The sequence below is a fragment of the Macaca nemestrina genome, chromosome 1, assembly GCF_043159975.1.
Source record: "Macaca nemestrina isolate mMacNem1 chromosome 1, mMacNem.hap1, whole genome shotgun sequence".
Classification (NCBI taxonomy): Eukaryota; Metazoa; Chordata; class Mammalia; order Primates; family Cercopithecidae; genus Macaca; species Macaca nemestrina.
In genome coordinates, this window is record NC_092125.1 from 213,238 (window position 1) to 229,275 (window position 16,038).

The following is a 16,038-nucleotide window of genomic DNA, read 5'->3' on the forward strand; positions in this document are numbered from 1 at the left end:
CATCAGACCGACTACAGCCTCCTCATTGAAAGTGGAATGCCTCATCCTACTCTGTCTTTTTGCCAGAGCAGTCACCACATTCTGACTTTCCCTGTGATTTGCTTATCTACCACTTTAATTTATGCTGTCTGCAGCCCTGTCTAGACTACACTCCAGGAGGGCAAAGGTCTTTGTCTTTTTGCTCACAAATACGTCCCGGTTTCCTACAGTAGGCCTAAGACACGGAAGGTGCTCAAAAAATGTTTATTGAATGAACGCATGAGTTTGGGGAAGGAAGAGAGAGCTGAGACACGGGTAGGGTAGCCATCGCCAAGGGGTATTTTCAAGAGCAGGGAACTGCAAGGTTTAAACGCAGGCTGGGGGACACTGGTATGATATGTACCCCTCAACCTCTGCATCCTCGGATGAGTGGGCTCCCCCCACTCCCCACCGTGTGTGTGTGTAAAGTGCCAGGACAGTGTAAAGATGAGGAGGGAAGATAACTCAGGTCCACACTGAAAACCAGGAGCACCCATGGCACAGTGTGAGGAGACTGGGAGAGTGCGGAAGATAACTTACTCCTCTTTACATTTTGCCAAAGGCAGGCCTTGACCAAAGTTGTTCCCAATTCCTAGAGGTCTGAGAGAGGACACGAGCTGCACAGATGCCAAAGGGTTGAGCAGCCTGTAGCCCTATTGGCCAGGGCACAGTCTGACAGCCGGAAGCCTCAGCCTGTCTGCACAGATGCCAAAGGGCTGGCCCTATTGGCCAGGGCACAGTCTGACAGCCAGAGGCCTTAGCCTGTCTGACCCAGAGGTCCCTCCCCAGAAGAAGCTGTGCTTTTTGATTGTACAGCCACCTGCTATATAAGGCCTCTCCCACACCAGCACTAAGCTTCTCCCGGGATCCTCCTTCTGTAGGACAATCACCAGGCCAGATACAGAAGGTGAGAGGACTGCAAGGCCAGGGCCTGAGCCCTGGGAGAAGCTGAAACCACAGGAAGGGCATTCGGGACCAGCTCAGGTCCTTCCCTGGCCAGGTCCAGGACATTCTTGTGGCCCTTGCTCCTTTGGCATTGCCCTAGGCAGTCGTATGCTCAGGAGAGGGGAGTCCGGAGTTCAGGGAGGATGTGGGCTGGGGACGTAGTTTTCTTGTTGTTTTGCCATCTGCTATTCTGTGTGTGGTTTGTGTGGAGTGTGTGTGTGTCTTCTGTGCGTCATTCTGTGTGTGGCATCCTTCATTCTGTGTGGTTCTGTGTCCTCACAGCCTCTCTGAGCTCCAGCTTTCTCTGTGGAAGATGAAAGCAATTATAGCAGGACCCTGCCAGGCTGTTGAAAAGATTCCACAATAAAACTTTGCACATGGGACGTATCTAGTGAAACAGCCTCAGATGCCACTTCTTCTCCTGTCCCAGGCGGGGGGCCCTGCCTTGACCCCAGCCTCACTGGTCCCTCTTACCCACAGAGGTGGGAGGGCATGGCTCTGGGTCCTGCTTTGGGGTCACTCCCAGGCTCTTTCTCTGCTGTGTGCCCCTGGGTCAGGTCCTGACCTCTCTGGGCCTCCAGCATTTCTCCCTGAAAATGAGGCTAGTGTCAGGTCTTCACCATAGGCTTAGGTGATCTGTGCACTTGATGTGCTGCTGGGATCTCCTTCTTATCTCATCTCATCCTCTCCTTTCCCCTCCTCCATCACACTATAAGGCTTGAGGGGCCTTTTCCCAGAAGGCCAGGCCCCTAAAACTCTTTTCCCACTGAGGAGAAAAGCAAGCAGCTGGGGTTCCAGGCCTGGAGGGGTGCCCAGGCCTGGAGGGGTGCCTGGGCCTGAAGGGGTGTGCCCGGGCATATGGGGGTGCCCAGGCATATGGGGGTGCAGGGCTGCCGCATGTTTGCTACAAGCTCCAGACCAGACCTGCTTTATTTTCCTCCTTGGATCTAAATGGTGGGGTCATTGGCATCATGGATGGGCCTCTTCTCCCAGACCAACTGGTTTCCCTTCCTCTTTACCAATCTCTAATAAGTCAACCAGGGTATCACTGTAGGGTGTGTGGTGTGTGTGTGTGATGTGGTGTGTGTGATGTGTGGGGTGTGTGGTGTGTGTGTGATGTGGTGTGTGTGATGTGTGGGGTGTGTGGTGTGTGTGTGATGTGGTGTGTGTGTGTGTGTGATGTGTGGGGTGTGTGGTGTGTGTGTGATGTGGTGTGTGTGGTGTGTGTGATGTGCTGTGTGTGTTGTGTGTGTTGTGTGGGGTGTGTGTGATGTGGTGTGTGGTGTGTGTGATATGGTGTGTGTGTTGTATGAGGTGTGTGGTGTGTGTTGTGTGGGGTGTGTGTGGTGTGGTGTGTGTGTGTGGTGTGTGTGACATGGTGTGTGTTGTGTGTTGTGTGGTGTGTGGTGTGTGTGTTGTGTGGGGTGTGTGTTGTGTGGGGTGTGTGGTGTGTGTTGTGTGTGATGTAGTGTGTGTTGTGTGGGGTGTGTGTGGTGTGGGGTGTGTGTGTTGTGTGGGGTGTGTGTGGTGTGGGGTGTGTGTGTGGTGTGTGTGATGTAGTGTGTGTTGTGTGGGGTGTGTGTGGTGTGGGGTGTGTGTGTGGTGTGTGTGATGTAGTGTGTGTTGTGTGGGGTGTGTGTGGTGTGGGGTGTGTGTGTTGTGTGGGGTGTGTGGTGTGTGGTGTGTGTGATGTGTATGTGTGTTGTGTGGGGTGTGTGTGGTGTGGTGTGTGTTGTGTGGGGTGTGTGGTGTGTGGTGTGTGGTGTGTGTGATGTGGTGTGTGTGTGGTGTGTGTTGTGTGGGGTGTGTGGTGTGTGGTGTGTGTGATGTGGTGTGTGTGTGGTGTGTGTTGTGTGGGGTGTGTGGTGTGTGTTGTGTGGGGTGCGGTGTGTGTGATGTGGTGTATGTGTGTTGTGTGGGGTGTGTGTGGTGTGGTGGGTGTGTGTGGTGTGGTGTGTGTGTGTGGTGTGTGTGACATGGTGTGTGTTGTGTGTTGTGTGGGGTGTGTGTTGTGTGGGGTGTGTGGTGTGTGTTGTGTGTGATGTAGTGTGTGTTGTGTGGGGTGTGTGTGGTGTGGGGTGTGTGTGTTGTGTGGGGTGTGTGTGGTGTGGGGTGTGTGTGTGGTGTGTGTGATGTAGTGTGTGTTGTGTGGGGTGTGTGTGGTGTGGGGTGTGTGTGTTGTGTGGGGTGTGTGGTGTGTGGTGTGTGTGATGTGGTGTATGTGTGTTGTGTGGGGTGTGTGGTGTGTGGGGTGTGTGGTGTGTGTGATGTGGTGTGTGTGTGGTGTGTGTTGTGTGGGGTGTGTGGTGTGTGTTGTGTGGGGTGCGGTGTGTGTGATGTGGTGTATGTGTGCTGTGTGGGGTGTGTGTGGTGTGGTGTGTGTGTGTGGTTTGTGTGATGTAGTGTGTGTTGTGTGGGGTGTGTGTGGTGTGGTGTGTGTGTGTTGTGTGGGGTGTGTGGTGTGTGGGGTGTGTGTGGTGTGGTGTGTGTGTGGTGTGCGTGATGTGTTGTGTGTTGTGTGGGGTGTGTGTGATGTGGTGTGTGTGTGTTGTGTGGGGTGTGTGGTGTGTGGTGTGTGTGATGTAGTGTGTGTTGTGTGGGGTGTGTGTGGTGTGGTGTGTGTGTGTTGTGTGGGGTGTGTGGTGTGTGGGGTGTGTGGTGTGTGGTGTGTGGGATGTGGTGTATGTGTGTTGTGTGGGGTGTGTGGTGTGTGTGATGTGGTGTATGTGTGTTGTGTGGGGTGTGTGTGGTGTGGTGTGTGTGTGTGGTGTGTGTGATGTGGTGTGTGTTGTGTGTTGTGTGGTGTGTGTGTGTTGTGTGGGGTGTGTGGTGTGTGGGGTGTGTGGTGTGTGGTGTGTGGTGTGTGGGATGTGGTGTGTGTGTGTTGTGTGGGGTGTGTGGTGTGTGTGATGTGGTGTATGTGTGTTGTGTGGGGTGTGTGTGGTGTGGTGTGTGTGTGTGGTGTGTGTGATGTGGTGTGTGTTGTGTGTTGTGTGGTGTGTGTGTGTTGTGTGGGGTGTGTGGTGTGTGGGGTGTGGGATGTGGTGTATGTGTGTTGTGTGGGGTGTGTGGTGTGTGTGATGTGGTGTATGTGTGTTGTGTGGGGTGTGTGTGGTGTGGTGTGTGTGTGTGATGTGGTGTGTGTTGTGTGGGGTGTGGTGTGTGTGATGTGGTGTATGTGTGTTGTGTGGGGTGTGGTGTGTGTGATGTGGTGTATGTGTGTTGTGTGGGGTGTGGTGTGTGTGTGTGGTGTGATGTGCCTATGTGTGGTGAGGTGGGAGTAGGGGCTTCCAGACGAAGGCGATTCTGTTTCATAAGTAGCAGCTATTACGGTGCCCCCTGGCTTTGGAGCTGGAAGGACCTAGAATAGAGCACGGCTTTGGCTTTCTAGGCCGAGGAGCTTGGGCTACTTCGCTAACCCTCTTTGCTGCAGTTTTCCCACCTGTAGAGTGGGGGGCTAATAGCCTCTGCCGAACAGTACTGTCCGCTGGGACTCCTGCAATGATGGGAGTGTCCTGTGCCTGCCTTGGCCAACACCGCGGCCACCAGCCACAGGTGGCCCCTGAGCGTTGGGAACGTAGCCAGTGCTACTGAGAAACAGATGTTTCATTTTATCTACCCTCGAAGAATCAAAGAACCGTAAATAGCCGTGCCTGGCTCACAGCGACCGTGTATACGGTAAATGAGATAATGATCAAGAAGGGCTCAGGCCAGAGCCACACACCTGCTCTCTGCTGCTTTGATACACAAGCAAGTTGGAATTCTGGGAGTTCTTTCGAATTCTAATGAATGTGACCACGCCTTTGCAATCCTCAAAGGTCTAACTCAGACGATCTGCAGGCAGGGAAGGCAAGGTGCAGAGAGGCTGGTGACACACTCTTGGGAAGTGCATGGGGAACTCTGATTTAGTGCCACAGGCCCAGGACTGTGGGAACAGTGGAAGGCGGTGTGGGCTGGCGGTTAGGGACATAGGCTAAACTCCAGTTCTGATACCTCGCAGAAGTAAGACCTTGACTTTCAGTGCAATACCCAGTCCTTCTAAGGCTTGATTTTTCTCAGGATGCTAACAATAGTACCTGCCTGCTACAGCAGATGAATTACATAAACTAATACCTGCAAAGTGCTTGGAATGGAGTAAGTGCTCAGCAGATGTTTGCCTATTGCGGAGGTGGTGGCGGTGGCAGCAACAGAACCCCTAAGTGTAAAATAAGGACGCGGTGAGAGGCTAGCTGCAGGAGGGACAATGTGCTCTGGGGGAGGGAGGGGCACAGACCCCAGCCCAGCTCTTTCTTCTTGGACCCCGTCCCCAAAGTGAAACTAAAAATTCATCGGCCCGCACATTTTGCAACTGACTTGGCCCCACGGGAAACGGCCCCTGGCTGTGTTTGACACGCGTGTGTAGATGCTCCTGCAGGCTGAGACTCAGGAAACTTGGACCTCTGCAGCAGGGTGGAGTCAGCTTTGTGCTCCCAGCTCAGGATTTTGATTCTTTCTGCCACAAGGACGGACTGAGTACTGGGCTTGTTACAGTGTGATTGAAACCCGCAGGGGATGGCAGGCAGCCCTCCAAGGCCCCGCGGCTGCCTTCTTTGTGTCTCTTCAGGCTCCAGGCCCCGTGGTCCCCATCCTTGGGAGAAGTCAGCTCCCGCGCCATGAAGGGCGTCCTCGTCGCTGGTATCACTGCAGTGCTTGTGGTTGCAGCTGTAGGTAAGAGAACTCACGCGGCCCCTTTTTAGGATGGAGACCCTCTTTTCCACCTCACCAGTGTCTTCTTGCTGTCAAAGTCCCGAGGGCCTCGCATGTTAAATTGCGGTTAGTGATGACCACGAGACCTGTCTGTGCAGCCTGCTTTCAAGGGGCCACTCTGTATTGTTGTTGAAGGTTGGATCTTTCCACTGGGGAATAGTGAGCAGTGGGAGAAACTCATTAGGTGGCTCATCTTACAGCATCAATGTCAGGGATCCCCAGAGGGCAGGGGTGCCATCCCACCCGTCTCGTACTGCAAGGTGGGAGCAGCGCTTTTCCTAGAGTCTGCTCCATAAATGTCTACTGAATGTTGACTGGTGTTGGACGTCTTGTGTCCTCAGAATCTCTGAGCTGTGTGCAGTGTAATTCATGGGAACGATCCTGTGTCAACAGCACTGCCTCTGAATGTCCCTTGCACGCCAACACCAGCTGTGTCAGCTCCTCAGTCAGCTCCTTTCCAGGTGAGCCGGCGTGTGTGTGTCCTTCCCGCCTCTGGGGCTTGCACCGGGAGGGAGCTGGAGACGACGTCCAGGCAGGAAAGAAAGGCAGAGATGGGGACATGCTGTCCAAGGAGAGAGGAAACCACAAAGGTGACTCCCAGGGGAAACAACGCACGGCTGAGACAAGCAGGAGCCAGACAAGAACACGGGGTCAAAGCACATGGGAGACCCTCGTGTTTTGGACACTGATGCCCTTGATCACAAAGCTTCATTCTAGAGGCATGTACGTGGATGTGGGAAGCAAGGGCAGCTCTTAGTTAAATTACCAGGCAGATTTGCTCTGGAAGCTTTCATTCTTCCTTTTCCTCAGCCCTTTTATCTCTCCCTCATGGTTCCTCCTCTCCTGGATCAAACATACTTTCCTTCGTTCAAGACCTCCCCACAGGGCGTTTGGAGCGTAACCACTATTGTACCCTCTTTCTCAGAGCACTTAGATTTCTTCTTAACTTTTTTTGTAATAGACACGTTCAAATGCACTTCGTGTATGTTTAAAGTAGGAAGAAGAGTATAACGAACTGCCCTGTAACCACTACCCTGTGTCAGCAGTTATTAACATTTTGCTATTTTCTCACTATAGTTTTTTTTCTTACTATAGTATTTTTGGCTATGGTATTTTAAATTAAACATTATATAAATAGACATGACACACACATATATATGCGTATGTGTGTACATGTTATTGGTCATTTTCTCCATAAATACTTCACTATTTATCTCTGATCATAATTTTTTTTTACATAACTACCATATTGCTATGGTTTGAATATTCCCTCCAAAACTAATGTTGAAACTTAACTGCCATTGTGATGGCATTAAGAGGTGGGACATTCAGAGGTGATTAGGCCATGAGGACCCCGCCCTTGCAAATGCATTAATGTCGTGAGTGTGGAGGTGGGTTCCTGATAAAAGGGAGTCTGGCCCCCCCTTTCCCTCACTTGCTCTCACCCTCTCTTGCCCTTCGCCACGGGATGATGCAGAAGAAAGTCTTCACCAGAGGCTGGCACTTTGATGTACTTTGCAGACTCTAGGACTGTAAACAATAAATTTATTCTCTTTATAGATTACCCAATCCATGCTATTCTGGTATAGCAACACAAAATGAACTAAGACACATACTGTTATCACACCTGAGAAAGTTAACTGTATTTCTTTAATTTCTTCTAATACCCAGGCCATCTTAAACATTTCTTAATTGTTTCAAAGATGTCATGATATGGTCTACGTGTGGAATTAGGATCCCAGCCACATCCCCCATTTTGCTGTTAGGTCTGTTAAACCTAACTTGTTTTATAAGAGCGTCCATCATTTTTTGTTCAATCCTGTTGGTTTGTTGGAGAAATGGGTCACTTGCCCTGTAGCTGTCCCATGTTCTAGCTGTGGTTGATTGCTCCCTAGTGGTATGATATAACTTGCTCTCCTGTTCTCAGTATTTCTTGTGTAGGTAATCAGGGCTGTCCAGTAGTACTTTCTTCAGTGGTGGAAGTATCTGTCTTAACACCATGCCGTTCTGCAGTCACGTGTGGCCACTGAACACTTCATATGTGGCTGCTCTGACTGAGGAGCTTAATTTTAAATTTGATTTGATTTTAATTAATAAGATTTAAATTTAAATAGGCGCAAATAGCTAGTGGCTACCATATTAGATAGCGCTGGCTAGAAGCTTGACTGGATTCAGGTTCAATTTTTAGGCAGGAACTGTGGATGTCATATTGTACATAAGGCTCATCATGTCTGTTCGATCGTTTTTACAGATCTTAGGACTTACCGGTGGCTTCAGGGACTGCCCACCTGGACCACCCATTTTCAGGCTCCCAAGCACTTTTGCCTGGAGTTTAACCTGCACCTCTGATAGTCTCCTGCTCAAAGGAGGGGCTACCTGATGGGGAAGAATTATTATTATTTTTTCCAGAAAACCCTCTCCAGTGTCTCCAAACCACATCACACCGAGGTTGCATTTTCTGCCTTTGCCTGAAACACTTGCTGTTCCGGGTCTCCACCCTCCCCACACCTCCTCCTTATCGGGGCTGACAGTCTGTGTTTGTCTTTGTGTAGAGACAGCAATCAGATTATACCAGAAAATGTTCTGCTCCGCGGAGAACTGCAGTGAGGAGACGCACGTTACAGCCTTCACTGTCCACGTGTCTGCTACAGAACACTTCCGTTTTGTAAGCCGGTGCTGCCAAGGAAAGGACTGCGGCAACACCAGCGATGCCCTGGGTGGGTGCTGGCCGCGTGGGCGATGCCCTGGGTGGGCGCTGGCCGCGTGGGCGATGCCCTGGGTGGGCGCTGGCTGTGCGGGTGATGCCCTGGGTGGGTGCTGGCCGCGTGGGCGATGCCCTGGGTGGGTGCTGGCCATGTGAGTGGCCTTCCTCCGTCCTCCCAGCCCTGGCTCTTCCTTTTTCACCTGTTCTCCTTACCCTTGGGTGGACATCTCAAGTCCAGGCACTTCAGTGATGGCATCAACATCTGACTTACAGCAATTACACAGGAAACAAATGGGGCAAACCAGCACTTCCCCTCTTTCTTAGTGAAGACAGACATTGCAAGTTGTGCGACACGGACATTAGTTCCCATCAGTAGTTCTCAAATTTTGTGATCTCAGGCCATCTGTTAAGACACTATGTCTTAAACATTATTGAGGCCCCCAAAGAACTTTCATTTATGTGGACTCCACCTGTCAATACGCACTGTCTTAGAAATTAAAGCTAAGAAAATTTAGAAATTGTAACTAGCTCGCCAAAATAACCAAAACCCATGACACATCAACATTAATATAACTATATTTTCCAAAAGAAATATATACAATGGGAAGGGTGGCATTGTTATTATACTTTTTGCAAATTCTTTAGTTTCTGACTTCATAGAAGACAGCTGGATTCTCATATTTACTTGTGCATTTAGTCTGTTACAGTATCACGCATCATGGAGCCTCTGGAAAACTCCACTTTATGTTCACAAGAGAAAGAGAGTGAAATAAGTAAATAATATTTTAGTATTATCATGACGATGGTTTGAGCCCTGTAAGGTCTCAGGGACTCAGGACATCCTGGACCACGATGGTTTGAGCCCTGCAGCACTCCCCGTAAGGTCTCAGGGACTCAGGACATCCTGGACCATGATGGTTTGAGCCCTGCAGCACTCCCTGTAAGGTCTCGGGGACTCAGGATATCCTGGACCACGATTTGAGACCTGCTGATCTAGACCAAAGCTCTCTTTGAAAAACAGAAAATGTGGCTGAAAAGGCAAAGTTTATTGGCCATGGTCGTAAAGCACAGTTAATTAAGAGCAGAGCTGGTCTCATTATACATTTTTTTCTTCTAGTCATAATGTTAAATAATGGCCTGTGTTTATTCGTTCAGAGCAAGATTTGGTAACAGTCACCCACTTGTTGGCAAATGTTCATGATGGCTAATGTTGATGTTGACTATAGTTTGGTTTTAGCTCAAAATCTTACCTTTCTCAGTCTATACCCCAACACACTGATGGGCCATAGTTCTTGAAGACTAGACAGTCTGTAAGGGCAGATCTGTGGAGCTGTGTGTAATAAATATTTTGAGGGAACATGGTGTTTTCAAGGCTAGATCTGAGATTTCCAAGGATGCAATTGCTCCGTTCTCAGGATCTCTTTGGTGGTTTCTTTGCTTGCCTATCCCCTTCCTCCCATGTTCCGTATGATAACACTGTCCTGAGCAATGACTCTGACTGTTCCAGACCCTCCCCAGAAGAATGTGTCCAGCAATGCAGAGTGCCTTGCTTGTTATGAATCTAATGGAACTTCCTGTAGTGGGAAGCCCTGGAAATGTTATGAAGAAGAGCAGTGTGTCTTTCTAGTTGCAGAATTTAAGAATGGTAAGTCTTGTAGTTCTAATTCCTCTGTGGGACTTGAGCTGGGAACATGTCAAGTCTTGGTTCACAAATTCTGGGTTAACACAGAAGGACCAGGGGAGTAGTGGAACAAGGGGGATAAAGGTCATAATGTCTTTAAATAAAGAGGCTGTTCATGTAGCCTTGAGCTCGTTGCTATTTTTGCCTTCTTAGACCAGAGCTGTTTCTCCTGGGCTACGCTTCCCTTGAACTCTATTCTCCTGTGGCTTGTAATCCAGTCACGTTTGTCTAAGCGCATCACACCCCTCCTCACATTTACTTCTTTACCAGGTTGCGTCATTCTGTAGGTGAGGGTTGGTGCAACTTTTATTTCCTTTTATATCTACACTTTTCTTCTCTACTTGTCACTAAGAGGTGTTGGCTTTTGGTAGCTTGGATCACCTGGCGGAAAGAGTCAAATTGGGTTTTAAAGTCCAACCAATTGTCCTTTTCTATAAAAGCAATTTGATACTAACCATTGTAAAACACACATTTCTAACATTTGCCCAAAGAGTTAAAGGTTATTAAATTTATTAGTTAAGGTAATTTAATTGCTGTTAATAACACCAGCAATGCCCTGGGTGGGTGCTGGCTGTGCGAGTGGCCTTCCTGTGTCCTCCCAGCTATGGCTCTTCCTTTTTCACCTGTTCTCCTTTCCCTTGGGTGGATATCTTAAGTCCAGGCACTTCAGTGAGTATCCAGATGGCATCAACATCTGACTTACAGCAATTACGCAGGAAACAAATGGGGCAAACCAGCACTTCCTCCATGCCTCCCCTCTTTCTTAGTGATTCAGGTTGTGTTAGAGGGACATTAGAGGCCATCAGTAGTTCTCAAATCTTGTGATCTCAGGCCCTCTGTTAAGACTCTATGTCTTAATTATTGAGGACCCCAAAGAACTTCTGTTTATGTGGACTCCATCTGTCAGTATACGCTGTCTTAGAAATTAAAGCTAAGAAGATTTAGAAACCTTAACTAGTTAAAGAGTTAAAGAACAACCTCCAAAGCCTATGGTTCAATACAATAGATGTTTATTTCTTGCTGGAGCAGTTAATTGCAGAGTCCAGGCCATGGGCTCCTTCTGTCCTGTAGCTCTGGCCCCCACTCACCAGGTCTTGGCAGCTCTGTGCTGTATCCTTTCTTGCCAGCAGTAGGAGAGAGAGGTAGTGGAGGAAGGCAGGTGGGTTTCTGTGGGTTGGGCTGGGATGTGAATGCATCACTTCCTCCCACAGTTCACTGGTTAGGACCCAGTAAGACAGTCATCTTGGCTGTAAGGGAGCCTGACATAGTCAGGTAGTATGACCCCGAAGGAAAGAAGGAGGCATGAAGCTAAAATGAACAACAAGCCAGTCTCTGCCAAAATATGGCTCCAAATAATAAGAGTTTAAGAGCACTAATATCCAGGTACACTTTCATTTCAATATTTGTTAAGTGTCAATTCTAGCATCATAAATCAGTGTTTAACTGTAATTATGGATTTTTCAGCGGCATCAAGCACTGCTTATACTGAACCTCTTTTTTTTGTTATTTTTTGTTTTTTTGAGAGGAAATCTTGCTCTGTCACCCAGGCTGGAGTGCAGTGGTACGATCTGAGCTCACTGCAACCTCAGTCTCCTGGGTTCAAGCGATTCTCCTGCCTCAGCTTCCTGGGTAGCTGGGATTATAGACATGTGCCACCATACCCGACTGCTTTTTGTATTTTTAGTACAGACGGGGTTTCGCCATGTTGGCCAGGCTGGTCTCAAACACCTGACCTCAGGTGATCCGCCCACCTTGGTCTCCCAAGGTGCTGGGATTACAGGTGTGAGCCACAGCGCCCAGCCCTGAATGTCTTTTTACTATTTTTTTAAAATACACTTTGTTTTTCAGAGTAGTTTTAGATTCACAGCAAAATTGGGCAAAAGTGATAGAAATTTCCCATCTACCCGACATGCATAACCTCCCTGCTGCCAACATCCCCACCAGAGCATAACCTCCCCGCTGCCAACATCCACACCAGAGAATAACCTCCCCGCTGCCAACATCCCCAACACAGCATAACCTCCCCGCTGCCAACATCCCCAAGACAGCATAACCTCCCCGCTGCCAACATCCTCACCAGAGCATAACCTCCCTGCTGCCAACATCCCACCAGAGCATAACCTCCCTGCTGCCAACATCCCACCAGAGCATAACCTCCCCGCTGCCAACATCCTCACCAGAGCATAACCTCCCCGCTGCCAACATCCCCAACACAGCATAACCTCCCCGCTGCCAACATCCCCAAGACAGCATAACCTCCCCGCTGCCAACATCCACACCAGAGCATAAACTCCCTGCTGCCAACATCCCCAAGACAGCATAACCTCCCCGCTGCCAACATCCACACCAGAGCATAACCTCCCTGCTGCCAACATCCCCAAGACAGCATAACCTCCCCGCTGCCAACATCCCACCAGAGCATAACCTCCCTGCTGCCAACATCCCACCAGAGCATAACCTCCCCGCTGCCAACATCCCCACCAGAGCATAACCTCCCACCAGAGCATAACCTCCCCACTGCCAACATCCCACCAGAGCATAACCTCCCCACTGCCAACATCCCACCAGAGCATAACCTCCCCGCTGCCAACATCCCACCAGAGCATAACCTCCCTGCTGCCAACATCCCCACCAGAGCATAACCTCCCACCACAGCATAACCTCCCCGCTGCCAACATCCCCACCAGAGCATAACCTCCCCACTGCCAACATCCACACCAGAGCATAACCTCCCCACTGCCAACATCCCCACCAGAGCATAACCTCCCCACTGCCAACATCCCACCAGAGCATAATCTCCCTGCTGCCAACATCCCCACCAGAGCATAACCTCCCCGCTGCCATCATACCCACCAGAGCATAACCTCCCCGCTGCCAACATCCCCACCAGAGCATAACCTCCCACCAGAGCATAACCTCCCCGCTGCCAACATCCCCACCAGAGCATAACCTCCCCACTGCCAACATCCTCACCAGAGCATAACCTCCCCACTGCCAACATCCCCACCAGAGCATAACCTCCCCGCTGCCAACATCCCACCAGAGCATAACCTCCCCGCTGCCAACATCCCACCAGAGAGGTACATTTGTTCTAAGCAATAAGGCTACATTGATACAGCATCATCCAAAGTTGACAGCTTACATTAGGGCCCCCCTTGGTGTTGTGTATTCCGTGAGTTTGGACAAATGTATAATGATATACGTCCACCATTGTAGTAGTACCATATAGAGCATTTCCACTGCCTTAAAATTCCTCTGTGCTCTACCTACTCACCCCTCCCTGCCCTCCAAGCTCTGACAACCACTGATCTGTGTTACTGCCTCCAGAGTTTTGCCTTTTCCACACTGTCCTATAGTTGAAATCATACAGTATGTAGCCTTTTCAAAACGGCTTCTTTCCTTAGTAATATCCATTTAAAGCGCCTTTCACTTTTAAGATTTCTGGGATGTCTAAACTGCTATGATTTTAAATTCTAAAGCTGTGTCCTAAGGCAACATGACATCAGAAAGATATTTCTCTCTCTGCTTATCTTGTCCCCAGGTCTGATAAAAGGGATCAATTTTCTTCTTTCTCATAGGACTTGACTTACGCTGAAAGCCAGACAGATCAAAGCTATCATAAATGTAGGGGTATTTTTGTTTCTTTTTGTTCAAGATCATTTTTTTAAATACAGTAGAAATATTCCATGAAACACACCTCCTTAACTCACTCTAACTCAGTTTTCAGCACTGGCCAGGTGTGGTATCTCATGCCTGTAATCCCAGCTCTTTGAGAGGCCAAGGCAGGCTGATCACTTGAGGTCAGGAGTTCAAGATCAGCCTGGCCAACATGGTGAAACCCCGTCTCTACTAGAAATACAAAATTAGCCAGGTGTGGTGGCATGCACCTGTAGTCCCAACTACTCGGGAGGCTGAGGCAGGAGAACCGCTTGCACCTGGGGGATGGAGCCTTCAGTGAGCCAAGATTGCACCACTGCACTCCAGCCTGGACGACAGAGAGAGACTCCATCTCAAAACAAAAAACGTCAGCACGGATGCTTGCTATAAAACAGCATTTGGAGGTTTCCCACTCCTTTTCCAAGCAAGTTTAGAATCAGCCATTGTTGTTGTTGCTGTTCGAGACAGGGTCTTGCTCTGTCACCCAGGTTAGAATGCAGGGGTGTGATCACTGGCTCACTGCTGCCTCAAACTCCTGGCTCAAGTCGATCTCCCATCTCAGCCTCCCCAGTAGTGGACTGCAGGCACGTGCCACCACCCCTGGATAACTTTTTAATTTTTTGTAGAGACAATGTTTCCCAGTCTGGTCTCAAACTCCTGGCCTCAAGTAATCCTCTCACCTCGGCCTCCCAAAGTGCTAAGATTATAGGTGTGAGCCACCATGCCTGGTCCTAGAGCCGGCCTTGAACTCAAATCGCAGCCCTGCCTCTGACAAGTGGTGAGTGGAGTCACTTCACCTCCGTGAGTCCCTTGGCCTCTGTGAGGTGCCTGCCTCCAGGGCTGTGTGAATTGCAGCTGACAGAGCAATCGGGGCACACAGTACGTGCTCAATAACCGGTGGCTGCTATCATAACTACGTCTTCTGTACAAACGCCCTAGGCCTTTTACTAGCACCTGAATCTCAAAACATGATTAAACATAGCAGAACCCCAATTTATGGCAGAGACAAGACGTGGTCTCTTACATCCCTCCTGGTGGCCCTTCCTTCTTCTCGGGGAAAACTCAGGCAGGGAGGACTCAGGTCCAGAGAGGAGTGAGGACGGAAAACAAAGCCTGGAAGGGGAGGGGGAGCCCAAGGTACTGACCCCTGCCTGAACTGAGAACAGAGAACTGCCTTTTGAACCTGTTCCTGGTTTCCTCACCTTCCAGCTACACAGGAACACGGGAGATGTGAGTCCCAGGTCCAGCTCTGACCTTCTCTGTTTAGCCTGGGCTGGCCACTTGCCCCAGGAGTCTGCTGCCTCCAGGGTCAGGTGGCGGTGGGAGTCTAGGCCTCTGACCTCCAGGGTCTCTCTGCCATTGCCACGTGGTCTTCTTGACTCTGAACATGCAGGCTCCTTCCTGCCTGGGTTTCAGGAGCACACCAGCTCTTGCCGGTCACCAGGCCACCACGCTGCAGGTGACGAACTGAGAGCAGTGGAAGGGCAAAGGACTGAGTGGCATCCCTCCTGTCTCCTTTGCATTCACAGACACTGAGTCTAACAGTCTCGTGGTGAAAGGCTGTTCCAATGTCAGTAACGCCACCTGTCAGTTCCTGTCTGGTGAAAATAAGACTTTTGGAGGAGTCATCTTTCGAAAGTTTGAGTGTGCAAACGTAAACAGCTTAACCCCCACGTCTACGCCGACCACTTCCCACAACATGGGCTTCAAAGCTTCCCTCAGCCTCTTGGCCTTTGCCAGCCTCCTTCTGCTGGGACTGTGGCCCTGAGGTCCTGGGGCTGCACTTTGCCCAGCACCCCATTTCTGCTGCTCTGAGGTCCAGAGACCCCATAGAGTACTGACACCCTCTTTCCCTGCCCTGCCCCATTTAACTGCCCAGTAAGTGGGAGTCACAGGTCTCCAGGTAATGCCGACAGCTGCCTTGTTCTCCATTATTAAAGCGCTGGTTCATTCACTGCCCAAATCTGTCCTGATGCATTCTGGGCTGGGCCTCATTTGAGCTGTTATCCAGCACCACCTCCCACTCCTGGGCTGCAGGTGGGGTCCTTGCCTTTGAAACTGTGCACGTTTGTTTCTGGGATCTGATGACATCCCTGCTCATTGTGCTTCTGGGAAGCCAACCCCTCGACCTTGCAGCCTGCACCTCTGGGGACGGACATGCCACCACCCGCACTGTCACACACAAGGAGCTCCCCACCTACCTTATAAGGCCGGTGTTGACCCCAGTACAGAAGCTCCTTCAGTATTGGCCAATATATGGCCCTTCAACAGTTGTCCTGATTGTGGT

At 50.1% G+C, this 16,038-nt stretch overlaps 1 protein-coding gene across 1 annotated transcript; it reads left to right on the forward strand.

Annotated features, from left to right (window-relative positions):
* Positions 1-5,398: 5,398 nt before the first annotated feature.
* On the forward strand, positions 5,399-15,728 carry LOC105463338 (LY6/PLAUR domain containing 8). The gene is made up of 5 exons (XM_011710372.3): positions 5,399-5,670; positions 6,051-6,170; positions 8,262-8,426; positions 9,921-10,058; positions 15,281-15,728. The coding sequence occupies exons 1-5, from the start codon at positions 5,616-5,618 to the stop codon at positions 15,517-15,519; spliced, it is 717 nt and encodes a 238-aa protein (XP_011708674.2). The 5' UTR covers positions 5,399-5,615; the 3' UTR covers positions 15,520-15,728.
* Positions 15,729-16,038: the final 310 nt, after the last annotated feature.